The sequence below is a fragment of the Mastomys coucha genome, unplaced genomic scaffold (assembly GCF_008632895.1).
Source record: "Mastomys coucha isolate ucsf_1 unplaced genomic scaffold, UCSF_Mcou_1 pScaffold12, whole genome shotgun sequence".
NCBI classification, from domain to species: Eukaryota; Metazoa; Chordata; class Mammalia; order Rodentia; family Muridae; genus Mastomys; species Mastomys coucha.
In genome coordinates, this window is record NW_022196894.1 from 56,834,977 (window position 1) to 56,850,243 (window position 15,267).

At 40.2% G+C, this 15,267-nt stretch overlaps 1 protein-coding gene across 1 annotated transcript in view; it reads left to right on the forward strand.

Moving 5' to 3' along the window:
* Positions 1 to 15,267, forward strand: part of Gabrr3 (gamma-aminobutyric acid type A receptor rho3 subunit) — a 55,379-nt gene that overhangs the window by 15,010 nt on the left and 25,102 nt on the right. The window contains exons 3-6 of the mRNA XM_031364733.1: positions 4,537 to 4,604; positions 8,668 to 8,891; positions 12,091 to 12,173; positions 13,211 to 13,351. Coding sequence (XP_031220593.1) covers positions 4,537 to 4,604; positions 8,668 to 8,891; positions 12,091 to 12,173; positions 13,211 to 13,351 — 516 coding nt within the window. The remainder of the gene's footprint in view (positions 1 to 4,536; positions 4,605 to 8,667; positions 8,892 to 12,090; positions 12,174 to 13,210; positions 13,352 to 15,267) is intronic.

Sequence of the window (15,267 nt, forward strand, 5' to 3'; positions counted from 1 at the left end):
GTTTGTTTTGTTTGTTTGTGTTTTGTTTTGGTGATAATAGGCTGGGTTAAATGGTGTTCAGGTGGCTTATTCAGTCATTCCAGAGGGAAAAATCCATCAATTCAATCAGATATGCCAGTCTATCAGCTCCATGAAACCAGTCTTCAATTTGCTTTGTTTGAACAGAACAGTGCCTTCCGCGGTGACCCATTTCTCCATTCTCAGATGGCTGCCTTCCTTTGGGATGCAAAAGACAAGCTTGAATTTATGTCGCTTCCTTTCTACTTGTCCACAAGCACAAACTCACAAACATACTTCTCTCCTCTCAAGCTAAATGTAACTTCAGCACTTCTCTTGCCTTAATGTGTTTTCCTAATTAGGTTTAACATTAAAACCAGCTGCTACCAGGGTGGTTTTTATTTATTTTTATTTTTTTTTTTTTTACTTTTATAAAGCATTAGAAGATTAATTGACTCATTATGTGGAAACAGGAGAATGTAAATTTAGGGAGCTTTTTGTTTAACTTGGGTTATAAATTGCAGCTCATTTTCTTTATTTATGTTTTCCCACCCACTATGTCTCCTATAACTAAGGACTTTGTGCTTCATTCTCTCTGATGATGATTCCTTTGTCTCTAGAAAGTCAATTCAGCACCTAGATTCTGGCTGCTGAGATGAGACAAAAGCCAGCATTATCAAAGCCACTTACGGGCTCTGAATGTCACACAAGAAGCCTGGGAGTCAGAAGGACTTGTTTCTGTCCCTACCACCACCTGGCTTGGAATTTCAAACAAGCCTTCTTATATTTCCACATAAGTTCATAGAGAGGTCAGATAGAGCTAAAAATCCATGTTCTGGTACCTATGGAGTGCCTGCAAAGATATGAGAAGACACATTGTGCAATGTATTGTAAAGACATTATAGAAATATATAGATGGTTCTACTAAATCCTAATTAATCTACCTGCATTAAAAATTGTTTTTTATTTAGAAATTTTCTTTATTTACATGTCATATGATATCTCCTTTTCCAGTTTCCCCTCCAAAATTAAAAGAAAAAAAAAAAGAAAAAAAGAAATTAAAAAACTCTGTTCCCTCCCTCCCCCCCTGCTTGCCACCTTACCCTCTCCTGCTTCCTGGCCCTGGCATTCCCCTACACTGGGGCATAGAACCTTCACAGGGCCAAGGGTTTCTCTTGCCCTTGATGACCAACTTGGCCATCCTCTGCTACATATGCTGCTGGAGCCACTAGTCCCACCATATGTACTGTTTGGTTGGTGGTTTAGTCCCTGGGAACTCTGAGGGTACTAGTTAGTTCATATTGTTGTTCGTCCTAAGGGGCTTCAAACCCTTCAGCCCCTTGGGTCCTTTCTCTAGCTCCTTTATAGTGTCTGCATTTCTTGTGGTTTGTGGATTGTACTTTGTGTATTCCCATCTTCTGGTCTAATATCCACTTATCAGAGAGTGCATACCATGTGTGTTCTTTTGTGATTGGGTTACCTTACTCAGAATGATATTCTCCAGATACATCCATTTCCCCCAAAATTTCATAAATTCATTGTTTTTAATCACTGAGTAGTACTCCATTCTGTAGATGTACCACATTTTCTATATCCATTCCTCTGTTGAGGGGCATCTGGGTTGTTTCCAGTTTCTGGCTATTATAAATAAGGCTGCTATGAACATAGTGGAGCATGTGTCCTTCTTACATGTTGGAGCATCTTCTGGATACATGCCCAAGAGTGGTATAGCTGGGTCCTCTGGTAGTTCTATGTACAATTTCAGGAAGGAACCACCAAACTGATTTCCAGAGTGGTGTACCAGCTTGCAATTCCACCAATAATGAAGGAGTGTTCCTCTTTCTCCACAACCTCTCCAGCATCTGTTGTCACCACAAACCACAAGAAACTCAAGAAAAAGAAAGACCAAAGTGTGGATACTTTGTTCTTTCTTAAAAGAGGGAACAAAATACCCATGGGAAGGAGTTGCAGAGACAAACTATGGAGCAGAGACTAAAGGAAGGACAATCCAGGGACTGCTCCACCTGGGAATCCTTCCCATATTCAGTCATCAATTCCAGACACTGTTGTGGATCCCAGCAAGTGGTAGCTGACAGGAACCTGATATAGCTGTCTCCTGAGAGGTTCTGACAGTACCCGACTAATACAGAAGTAGAGGTTCACAGCCATCCATTGAACTGAGTACAGGGTTCCCAATGAAGGAGATAGAGAAAGGACCCAAGGAGCTGAAGGGCTTGCAGCCCCTTAGGACAAACAACAATATGAACTAACTAGTACCCTCAGAGCTCCCAGGGACTAAACCACCAACCAAAGAGTACACATGGTGGGACTCATGGCTCCAGCAGCATATGTAGCAGAGGATGGCCAAGTACAAGGAAATCACTGCAAGTGTGTGTGTGTGTGTGTGTGTGTGTGTGTGTGTGAGGGTATTGATAACCTACATGTCTGACAGTGTAGAATTAAGAATAGTGTGCTACGTCTTCAAAAACAGGCTGGAGTTTTTGCTTAACTGAGCAAGTAGAGTTAATTTATTAAGGTCCAATTAAACCTATTAAGTCTTACATGCTGTACTAGTGGGAACCTGCAATGGGACTCTTTGAGTTTCTCTCTGCAGATTTTATAGTTGAGCAAACAAACTTTGGGGACACTTCTTACTCCATAATATATAATAGTGATAAAGTTGTATTCTAATCCTCATCTGTATGATTCTGTGTTCATGCTTTATCCAGGACATTCTGCCACCCCTCCCAGACCTTTCAAAATCTCATTCCCTCACAGTATTAGAATTAATGGGAAGGTTTATTCACCATGAAGTGCCAAGTAGAGCTATGGATGATATGTTTTCATGAATTTTTATTTTGATTATTAATTCAAGATAAAGGGCAAATGCAGAACCACCAATGCCGAGCCTTATAAAGGAATAATACCAAGCTGTTCCCAAGCTCATGCATAGTCAGGGTCTGCAGCAAACAATGCTATTTATAGAATTAGTGTCATATAAGTTAATTGATCCAATATGCTGGGAAGATGGAAGTTAGAACCCAAGTAAGGCATTAATAAAGGGTTAGACAGGAGGATATTTGAGTGACAGGCCAAGTACCCGGCATGCTGAGAGTCTTCTAAGTAAGAAATGCTAATGACCGAAAGGGGAATCTGGTGCTGATAAAGGTAGCATCAAGAATTAATGAGGTCCCAGAAGAGTGTTGAAGGGGTTAGCTTGTTTTATACTGTATTATGCATCCAGAAGGCTGCTGGGTTGTATGCTTATGTGTGTCACATGCAACGCATTCAGGCATTCTTTAGCCAAGTAGGGAAGCTTTTCTTGATGGACTCATCTAAACCCCAGCAACTTGATTAAACAGCTGGGACTCAGCTCTGCAGGATTAATCTGTATATGTTAGTAGTTGAATGTTCTTTTTAACTCTACCATGCAATGTACTTTAAATGAGAATGACTTACTACAGTAAGGAAATATGTGCCGTGATTCTGTATAAGCATATGGATAGTGTCAACATAGCTGCAGATCAAATTTCACACCTAAAAGTAAATGATACAGTTATTAAAAGCAGTCCCTCTATACATGCAGAGAGAGAGAGAGAGAGAGAGAGAGAGAGAGAGAGAGACAGCAGAGAGACAGTGAGACAGAGAGACAGAGGCAGAGGAGAGAGAGAGAAACAGACAGACTGACAGACAGATGGGGTATTGAAATCCATTTTAGTGGAACTATAGACTGGTACAATGGCTGTCTGGCCTGGGCTCTCTTGGTTTTCATTTATACTTTCTAGGCTCAGGCAGCCCATTTCGGGAGCCACAGCTGCCAGTGAGTTTGCAATCCACTCACTGTCTGAAATTGCTTCAGTTTCTATTTGAGTGTACTTCATCAGACAAGTTTTAAGGTTTTTTTTTTTTTTTGCTTCTTCCCCAGTGTCCTCTGTGCTTGCTGATCTACATACAGGGGGACCTGTCTGGGTCTGCATCCTTGGTATAGCACACAGGACTCTATCTCTAGGCTGCCAACCACTGTATGAAAGCAAAAGGCTGACACTGGGGGCAGGAGAGAGATGGGTTTGATATTCCAAAGCCAAGGACTCTATAAAACTCACAGAGCTGCCAATATCATACAAAATGCACAATCTGATATGTTCTTCCATATGCTTCCAAAACATTGTTCCTCCCTACATCTCTACTAGCCAAAAAAAAAGAAAAAAGAAAAAAGAAAAAAAGAAATGACAAAACTGGAAACACCACACCTATAAAATATTGTACAGGGAATTCTTTGAGACTTTCCAAGAAAGTAAGTCATGATGATTAGAGTACCATTTATTATCACCTGAGCCTTAGTTATTATGTTTGAGGGTGTATATATGTATGTATGATAAATGATTCAGTAGAAAATAGGTGAAGTGATGAATAAAAATATATACATTGGGAAAAACAGATCATCTCCAATTGTTGAAAAACGGTTTTTCTCAATTTGGAAGACGTCCAAAATGATTACGCTGCATCTCTCAGTAAATTATTCATTTTTTCTTTCTGAAGGTTCACCAGTGCCGGTGGGTATAGATGTCCAGGTTGAAAGCATCGACAGCATTTCAGAGGTCAACATGGTGAGTGTTCCCATAGGGTATTGATCTGTTTCTGGAAGGAATACAATAATAGGGTTGAAGTCATTGGTTCTTGAACAAGCCTTCCAGGCATGTATGTCCTTATCCTTCCCTACTTTGCATCACAGTGGGGCTGTGCTTGCTTTTCTCCCTTCCATTCCCTTCTTCCACCCTCTCATTACACTCTTCTGGTTTTTCTCCCCTGCTTCTTTCTCAGTTTCTCATTTACTGCTTCCTGTAAAACACCATGGTATATTTGCTCTCTGTCACAGTCTTACACACTTGAAAACTTGAGTGTAAGAAAAACAACCATACAGTTTGCATACTATGCAACCTCACCCATGAGGCCTTGCTCATAAAGTGATGGACATGTTCATAAAATGATAGACTTCTGGGCCAAGATTTATTGATTATTTCCAGGTGTTTTGCTTAATATTAATTCTGCTTGTCTGTAAATAACTATTATCAGGAGATAGGACATTTTAAAACATTATCATATTTAATTCAGGAAATTTTGTGTGCATTTTATAAAAATATAAGACAGCTTAATATTTTATTTTCCAATGTAATACCTATATTTTCATATAATATTTTTGTTTTTAAAATTACTATTTTATTTAGTCACATATGAAAACAGATACATAATAATTTTACATGCATATGCATATTAGAAAATAAAAGAAAAACTAAATTGTTAGGTACAAGTAAATCATAACTTATGTCTGCAGAAATAACTATATATGTATCATAGACCATATATCAAAAATATTTACTTAACAACTATCTAAAAGAAACTTTTGAAAATTTCATGAGAATACACATTTAAAAGCTTCAAAACAAGAGAAAATTAAGCATAGGATGAGTATATATGGAATGTCTATTAAATAATAAAATAAATATTTTCAAATAAAAGTGAATTTTAAAAAGAAAATATTTGAAAACAACCACCTATTATCAGACTTCTTTTTACCCTTTCACAGATCTATACCCCACTTTATTTACTTTATTGTACCCTTTTCCCCTTCTTTAACCTGGTTTTATCATTTTTAGCCCTTTTTATAATTTAATGGCGCCAACTGTATCTTTTGTTTCTTTTTCTCTTTTTTTAATTTATTCGTTTATTTATTTTACAAGCCATATTGTATTCCCTTCCTAGTCCACCCGACTGTTTTACATCCCGTACTTCCTCCCCGCCCCCCTTTCTCCGTGAGTTTGTCCCCACTCCTCACCCCAACCCCCACCCCACCAGACCTCTAAACTCCCTGGGGCCTCCAGTCTCTTCAGGGTTAGATGCATCTTCTCATTTTCTCTTTTTAATGTATAGGGCTTTCTTTGTAACTTTCAGAATACATGTTCCGTTAAGTGATTTCCAGCATTAGGGAGGTTTTACTGCAACAGTGGTTAATGCTGTGCCCAGCTTCTATGAAAAAGCACTGGCGTACTTTGTTTTCAGATGGATTTCTCTTACCCCCTCGTTTCATACTAATTTATTTATGTGGTCTGTGTTTTGATGTGGTCTTTCCCATTACGTTTGCATGCCGAATACAGTGCCTTTCTAAAACTTACTTTCCCTGTTTGTTTCTTCACTTTTACCTAATGGCTGCCAGCATCCACAGGGAGCAGAAGCCCTGAGTGAAGTCCCAAGTAACTGTGTTGACATGAGCCCAGAGCGGCAGACCCATGGAGTGCTGGCAAAGCCTTCTCCCTGGGAGCTGGGTTCACAAGGAAATTGCAAATCTTCCCTTCCCGCTCTCGTGTGAAATAATAATAGTATGCGTGGAAAATGTCGAACATTGCCTTATCCCTAGGCCAACATTTTCAGCCTGAAGACTGCTCCCCTACAGAGAAGGCTCCTACAAAGATTAGCTAAACCTGTACCCTTGGCCCAGCCCTATACTACAAACTCTGCCTCCTCGTTCATCTGCACATAACTGTCTTCCTAGTTCAGCTGTACGCTACAACTCGCTGCTCTGTTCAAGTCCATACCACAAGCGAGCAGAGGGTCCCAGGTGCAAAGGCACCTCCTCCTGCAGAGAGCCCAGATAACCTGATCCTCAGGTTTCTGCCTCGCTGTGTGTTTCTCTTTCCATTGTCATTCCTCTGAAACACCAGTCAGGTTTGTCCCTGGAGCCAGGTTAAATGAGTTGCCACCCTCCCCGCGCCCCCACCCCCACCCCATCTTGTTGTCTCTTCTGCCCTCCTTAAAAGTATTCCCTTCGTTTCGATTATTTGTGTATGTAAATAACAAATATTCTTTGTTTGGTTGGTTTTGGCTTTGGTTTTTACGAGACAGTGTCTCTCTGTATAGCTCTGGCTGTCCCGGAACTCACTCTGTAGACCAAGCTGGCCTCGAACTCAGAAATCTGCCTGCCTCTGCCTCCCTAGTGCTGGGATTAAAGGAGTGGGCCACCACCGCCCGACTATAACAAATATTCTTAACAGATGCCCAGCACCAAGTAAAGTGAAGCTTTTGGGTACGCTTTATATCTTAGTACCCCCTGTATTAATTTAATTCTGAGTGGCCTCTAGATCAGACTAAGCATATGATTCCAAGTATATGCCCCTTCGGCCAGTCCACCCGGTAATCTACACGATTCCCTGTGATGTAGTGTTACGCTGATGTAGGAATGGTTCTGTTTTCTGGCCCTCACTCGAATACACGGCTAAACACAGCCAACCTCACAGTAAATTTATAGCAATAACGCAGTGTACACTTATGGAACCTAAGAAAAACAATGCAGCTGGACAAACAATTGGTAACTTACTTGGAAATGACTGATACTTATCTTTTGTTTGTACAAATGAGTGTCAAAGTCCTGTTAGATGCACAAGTTCAAGAAAAGTTGGATTTGGGTTGAGAAAGACAAAGACGAGCCAACAATTTTGAAAAGTGATTCATATTTAAGAAAAGTAAAACACGTTATTTATATCCAGACTCAATGGAGTCTATGAAGATAGAAATTTCTTTTCAGGCAACTAAATTATTAACTGTAACATTGAGTACCATATAAATTTTAAATTCTTTAATATTTGTCTGCTTGTTTTTTGTTACTGTAATGTTAGTGCAGGTTTCTATCCTCCCTCTTTATAGTCTTCCAACTGGCTTGCATGAAACCAGTTCAGCCCCTTGAGGAATTCAGAACTGGATCCTGACACAGGTTTTTATCTGCCATCACCATAGTCTTTCAGTTAGTGCCCACAATGCCATCTGAGATCCCAGAGCCATGGTGAACCGGGAGCACTGACAGCTTGCTTCTAGGGAGTGTGCATCTGAACACATGTCGAAAGCGATTCTTTCGCAATGCAGACATTCAGAACTGCCATTTTACAGTATCCTTTCTATCTTTTTTTTTTTTTTTTTTTTTTTTTTTTTTTTTTTTTTGGTTTTTCGAGACAGGGTTTCTCTTTATAGCCCTGGCTGTCCTGGAACTCATTCTGTAGACCAGGCTGGCCTCGAACTCAGAAATCCACCTGCCTCTGCCTCCCAAGTGCTGGGATTAAAGTATGCCACCACTGCCCAGCCCTTTCTATCTTTCGAGCATTGAGTGATTACCATCCATAGTCTTCAACCTCCAACTACTTGCCTTCCACTGATAAATACTGTGTTAATTTTCATGTAGAAACATAATGTATTCAATTTGGGGAATCTATGAAGATAAAAACAAATATAAAGGTAAATACATAGATTTTGTTTTTTTAAATACAGTGGCACATACTATAGTTCTATTACTCAGGAGGCCAAGGCAATAGATCCTGAGTGGAAATCTAGATGGTGTTGTAATAATAGGACCATGTTTAAAAAAGAAGTAAGGAACTGAAGGTGAAGAAAGGAAGGGATGGCGAAGGGAGAGAGGGAGGGTGGAATGGAAAGGGAAGAAAACTGAAACAGGAATGGAGAAGGAGTGTGAAGATTAATGAGAGACTAACTTCATCCTATCTGAAACTGCAATACAAATAATAACATACAAGCCACGAAGGGTAAGGTCATTTGTGAGTTCATAATGCTGACGTTATGGTCTGAGCACGGTCTCCCCTGGTTCTCATTGGTCCCTTTCTCTGTGTCCAGGACTTTACGATGACGTTTTACCTCAGGCACTATTGGAAGGATGAGAGGCTCTCCTTTCCTAGCACTACAAACAAAAGCATGACCTTTGATCGCAGATTGATTCAAAAGATTTGGGTGCCTGATATCTTCTTTGTCCATTCTAAAAGATCCTTCATCCATGACACAACGGTGGAGAATATCATGCTTCGAGTACATCCCGATGGAAATGTTCTCTTCAGTCTCAGGTAGGAGGGCTCCCTTGGACCTTTGGCTTTCTTGGACCACAGCCATCTAGCCAAACTTGTTGGGTCTCACTTCAACCTAAGTATTTTAATCTCCAACTACTTGCTTTCCACTAATAAATACTGCTGTTGAGAATCATGATGCTGAAGATTGCAACACAAGCAGTGTATGTAATTTTACCCACATGGTACCCAGCCTTTAAGGAATTGCTTTCTGTTCTGTTCCCACTCTGGCCTTATACTGTTAGGATAAATAGAGTTGAGCTGAATTCTGGAAATCCTTAAAAGTCTGGTACACAATTGTATAGGTATGTGAACCTACTTCTACCAACCAAGTCCTTCCTATGCCTGCACGCCAAGGAGCAGATTAGAAGCCTGAATTAGCTAAGTCATTTCTCCAGTTAGCTCCTTCAATTGTCATATGAAGGCATCATCAAAATGCACAAGTTAGCACAAATTTTCTCACTTGCTTTTTGTTCGTGTTAGTTAAAGCATGTATTCTAGCACAATGCTAGAATGGCTTCTCCTCTTCAATGAGCCATGTTTTATTTTATCCAAATGAGTTCTGTGGATATGGAGTGGCTTAAAATAGAAATTGTTTTAAAAAGAGTACTGCATATCCAAGCAATTCAGCTTTTTTTTAATGCCCCAGAAATCTGAGAGAGCATCTATTGTAGATTTTAAAAAAATTGATGTCTTTATCTTTGCAAACTGTGAGAGTTGGTCTATATGGGGAGGAGGGGGGAAGGATCCTTGCAAATGTGATTAAGTAAAATCTTTTTGTTTGTTATTTGTTTATTTTGTTTTGTTTTTAGAGACAGAGTTTCTTTGGGTAGCCTTGGCTGTCCTGAATCTTTCTTCATAGACCAGACTGGCCTCAAACTCAGAGATCTGCCTGCCTCTGCCTACTGAGTACTGGTATTAAAGGCATGCGCCATCACACCCAATCTTATCATGGGGAAATGGTCCTAGATTATCTGTCTGGGCTTTAGATGCAGCATAAAAATCTTTATAACAGAAAAGGAGAGGAAATCTAATTTACACAAAAGAAGAGTTGGCAATGAGATCCCAAGCCAAGGAGTAGTGCTGCCAATCAGTAGAAGTGGATTTCCACTGAAAAGTCTTTAAGGTGTGATTCTGGACCAATGATACTGATTGAACTTCTAGTCTACACAACTAAAAATTTGCATTTATGCTATTGTGAGGTGTTAGGCTTGTCGTCACTTGTTATTGCAACAATAAGCCATTATCTTTGCTCATTAGAAGCATCATTCACTGGGTAGCTAAGCATCAGACATTTATAAAAAGCTATGAATGCAATTAGTGCACACTACTATTTCATATAGACTCATAGGGTCAAAGGTCACTAAGAACTGAAAACAGAATCTCACTAATGAGTCAGCTGTTTTAAAGTTGCATTGGTGAAAGGATAAAGAGGAGTAGAGCAACCTATGGGTCCTTCTTACCTTGAACATTCTAATGTCTGTTTGGTCCTTGTCAGACAGACTCTGGTGTGGTAACTTTCAATTTTATTCTCCTCATCTGGTGTCCATGAGCCATACCACCATACTCATGGTGGTTAAGGTGGGCTCCTTGGGCCATGGTATCACCCTCACCTCTGGAAAGGATGGAAACTAAGTCATCTGGCTGGTCAACTTTCAGTTCACATTTTACTCACTGGGCCCCAGCGCATGATGGCGTATATATTTTTGTATGAAGGAACATATATACATGACAGAACAATGTCACACTTTCCAGAAAGGACAACTGCAAACTTGCTGTGATCTCTCCTGGACTCAGACTTTTCTGGTTATTGTTTTAGTCCTCATTATAGTAAAGTGCGGTGTACCTCACTCAGGTGGTACCCATGAGCGGTGTACCTCACTCAGGTGGTACCCATGAGCGGTGTACCTCACTCAGGTGGTACCCATGAGCAGTGTACCTCACTCAGGTGGTACCCATGAGCGGTGTACCTCACTCAGGTGGTACCCATGAGCGGTGTACCTCACTCAGGTGGTACCCATGAGTGGTGTACCTCACTCAGGTGGTACCCATGAGCGGTGTACCTCACTCAGGTGGTACCCATGAGCATGATGGCTTTACTGAGTCTCAGTCTTTCTGGAGTTGCTTAACCCTGGAGGTAGTCTTGGAGATGCCCAAACTCAGGAGGGCTAAAAATTGTTGTGAGTGCAGCTCTTCAATCCAACAAAAGAACCAGTCCAAGCACAGAACCAGGTCACCTGCTACCAGCTTAGGTTCTGAGGCCACCTAGCCAAAATCCTCATCAATTATTTCTTCAAATATACTATAAAGAATAAAAGGTCTCAGAGGCTACTATCCTTCTGACACAGCCGGCTAAGCATGCATTTTTGCACACAATACCATCAACACACATCCTTTCTTGATGCTTTGGCTATTGACAATAAAATGCAGGTTACAGAAGATGAAATGCTTCTATTCTTCTGACTAACTCAGAGGCACCACGGGCAGGAGCATCAGTTGCCTTTGTTTTTGCAGAATTGCTGAGGGTCTTTTAGGAACCTCTGATCTGCTATTGTGGCTACCACAGGTCTCACTTTGAGGTAAGATCATAGCACAGCAGCTTCTGCCTGGAGCTAAGAAAATCTAGGAGAATATAAAATTTTAAGGAAAAAAACTCATCAATATGCAAGCCTTTGCCTTAATAGTTCTTTGCCTGAATTATGTATTATGCACATGGATCTATTGCTAAGCATGCTTCAGGCTTTCGCCTCAGTACTGGAAGGAAATTTGCCAAGTGCTTTGTGATGGGAACTTTCACCTATAAATTTGTATTATCATCCCTTCAACTCTTTTTTCTGGAGACTAAGTTTTGCATCTTCTAGAAAGCAGAACAACTTAGACCCACTTAAAAAGCAACTGACTTGAAAGTATTTTTCTGAAATTTAAAAAAAAAAAAAAAAAATCGTGAGAGCCTGAAAATGCAGAGGGAGCTAAGCAGGAAACAGTGAGATATGGAATAAGTGTATGAATTTACTCATCAATCTGGAAGCAATCCCTACCCCTCTGGATTTGCTTTCTTGTTATTTGGACAGAACACAGTCGGGCCTGTTTCTCATTATCCTTGAAAGGCACACAAAGCAAGAATACAATGAGAGGTCTCATTGCTGCACGATAGTTGGGCCATATGGGTAAATGATGGAAGTTCTCTTTCTTATAACAGGATAACAGTTTCGGCCATGTGCTTTATGGACTTCAGCAGGTTTCCTCTGGACACTCAGAACTGTTCTCTAGAGCTGGAAAGCTGTAAGTCTTTCTGCCTGGGGAAACAAGCCCACATCATCATTAGAACACACACTCATGGGGAGATAGGCACGTGCTTAGCAATCATTTAAACATCTTAGCGGACTTTCCAATTACATGGCTCTGCTTTTCAGTGTCTCTCTCTCTCTCTCTCTCTCTCTCTCTCTCTCTCTCTCTCCCTAATGATGATAACAGATTGTCTTTTGAATAAAAAGATTCAAGGGAAAATGCTTTGGTAATTAAACGTTCTGTGATTTTTCACAATAGCAATGAAAGGCGGCTCCTTTAGAGGGTGCATTTTCCTAACATTGGCACTGATCTTTCACACATTTTGGAAAGTCTGGGAATTCTATAGTTAGACAAGTTCTAATCCTCTTTTAAGTGTGCATAGGCTCCCCAGAGGAACCCAGCCTGGAGCACAGACCCCTAGTCGAAGTCCTAGTAAGGGGTCTGTGATCCAGCTCCCTGTCAATGACTGTTACCCAATATTTGCTTTTAATAAGATATCTTAAAAGCTGGCTGCAGTTTTGTTATCATCTGAGTGAAGCTCTGAGCCTCACTGGGGGCCTCCCACATACCTGTCCTTTTCTAGGCCTATTTCAAAGTGTTTATAACACAAGAAAAGAAAATCCTTTACAAACTAAGCCTTGTTTTAGAATTTCATCCAAGAGAGGTACAGCAAAAGAAACCTAAAGGCATAGAATAAGCCCACACGAGGGCAATACTGTAGCCTAGCCCTGAGGCCCGGCTTAATCTTCCATGAGAATGGGCACAGACAAGGCACAGGAAAATTTCAAACATCACAGAGAAAGAAATGCCGCCATCTTGCCAGTCTTCAGGCTCCAGAGTTGGGAGATGGAGCTGGTATTTTGTTTTGTCTCTTTTTTGAAGCATGCGTTTGTTCAGTCCCTTGGAAAATATCTTTCAATACATACTACATGAATGACATTGAACCAGGAGCTGGGGTTTCAGAACTGTATAAAACATGGCTACAGACCTCACCTAACTTCTAACACAAGGAGTCGTCTGTGTTATCTTAGATGCCTATAACGAAGAGGACCTAATGCTGTACTGGAAACGCGGCAACAAGTCCTTAAACACGGAAGAGCACATTTCGCTTTCTCAGTTCTTCATCGAGGAGTTCAGCGCATCCAGTGGACTGGCTTTCTATAGCAGCACAGGTACAGCACTAGGTGCAGAGAATTTTTGACAACTATTGAGCACCTACTGTTTGTGAAGTAAACCTCTTTCTCTCCCCATTGTGCCAACCCTTTCAACAAGATGCCTTAATTGTATTCTTGGCCTCTCCACTCTACACTTAGTAGAACATATAGAGTGTTCTTTGCAATAAGGAAATCACTGCTCAAAACCCTTTCCAGACCAAAACCTTTCAGTGGTTTTCCATCCCATTTAGAAGCAAAGTTAGGTTTCTCAACATGATCTACATCCTGTGTGCTGCTCCGACTTCACCCTAATCTATGGTCCTCCATCACATTGCCCTCTACTTCCTACCTCCTGTTCTCAGACACTCTCATCTCATTTCTTCTGTGTGGCTTTGCTCTGTCCCTGCCCATCTCATGACCAACCGCCTGCTTTAGTCAGAACTTTGTAAAACATCTTCCCAAAGAGTGACATCCTAATAATGAGCCTTTCTAAACTAAGCCTCCCTCCTCACTATTTCCCATCTCCCTCTGTCTTCACAGAACATACTACCAGCTGAAATAGATGGCTTGTTGTCTAATACCTAATTCTCTTTGGAAAAAGACAGGAAACTATTTGCCTTGTTAACCGTCTCTCCCCAGATCCTAGAATATGCCTGGTATATGGTAGATGCTCAACAAAAATCAACTGACACAACTGATTTAACAAGATGTACTGTTGCCCTAAGAAGAAAATGAGTTTAGAATCAGAAATACTCTATATACTCTTCATTGTGGCTGATTTGTTTCTGATTTGGTAGCATTTATTCCAGGTGATTTAAAAACTCATCTGGCTGTTCACTAAAGCTAGGACCCAGGCTCTTTCTCACCTCCTCCAAAACACCCCACTCCTACAGTTTTCACCATCTTGTTAGTTACTAGTACTACTCTGTGTCATTTTAGGCAGATAAAATATCATTTGTGGTTTAAAGGACCTATGTTCAGGCTACAAAATGTGGCTACAGTTGGCGCTAGGGCTCAGGGCTGCCTTGGCTGGAATCCTATTCCATCTGCTTGGCCGTGGCACTTGAGGAGCAAATACTGAGTTATCTGTCTAGAAGCCAGTGTCTTAAGAGTACAACCAACATTTAAATCTCAAAGAAGTGAATTGCATCCCTGGGACCATGGGTCTCCAGCCATTTAGATCTGGGAGAAATGTCATTTTCACCCTGTTCACTTGCATTCTTTAACATTCAACAAACGATGTTATACATTTTAATCATGTCCATTGCATTTTCTGATATGAAAATAACACACATTTGTGTTTCTTCATCACTGATATATCACTGGCACATAGAAGATTTCTCAGAATCAAATTGTTGAATAAATGAATATGTGATGTGTAATTCAGAAAGAATTTCAGAAATCTGAAGAGCCCATGAGATAGTAATAATACCTCATAAAAATAAGCTGTTGTGAGGCAGTTTTCTACTTCTCTTACTCATGTCTTATAAATGATGCCAGGAATTTAATGTTTTCATATCTCAGTTCAATTAAGCCAATATTTAAATAAGTGAATGTATACAATGAACAATGATACATATGAGTTTTAATTTTTTTTATTTCTATGATAAAGTAACTTCATGATAAATTATGACTATAATCTGTCTTTTTAATGTTATCATAACTTGATACATAGGAAACATGGGAATCAAAGGGTGGTATTTCTATACAGATATATGCAATATATCTATAAATTTATATCTATTATATCTATTACACTTCTTAGGATTTTGAAGCATAAGAATCCATGAATATATTCAGTAGAAATTCAACTATTCCTTTAAATGCAGAGGATAAGTGTTCCAATTTCTAACTCTCCCTCTAAATCATTCCACTTAGTCCACTTTCTGTGCTTGTCACCTAGGCAGGATCAATACTAGGTAATTTTTATCCTT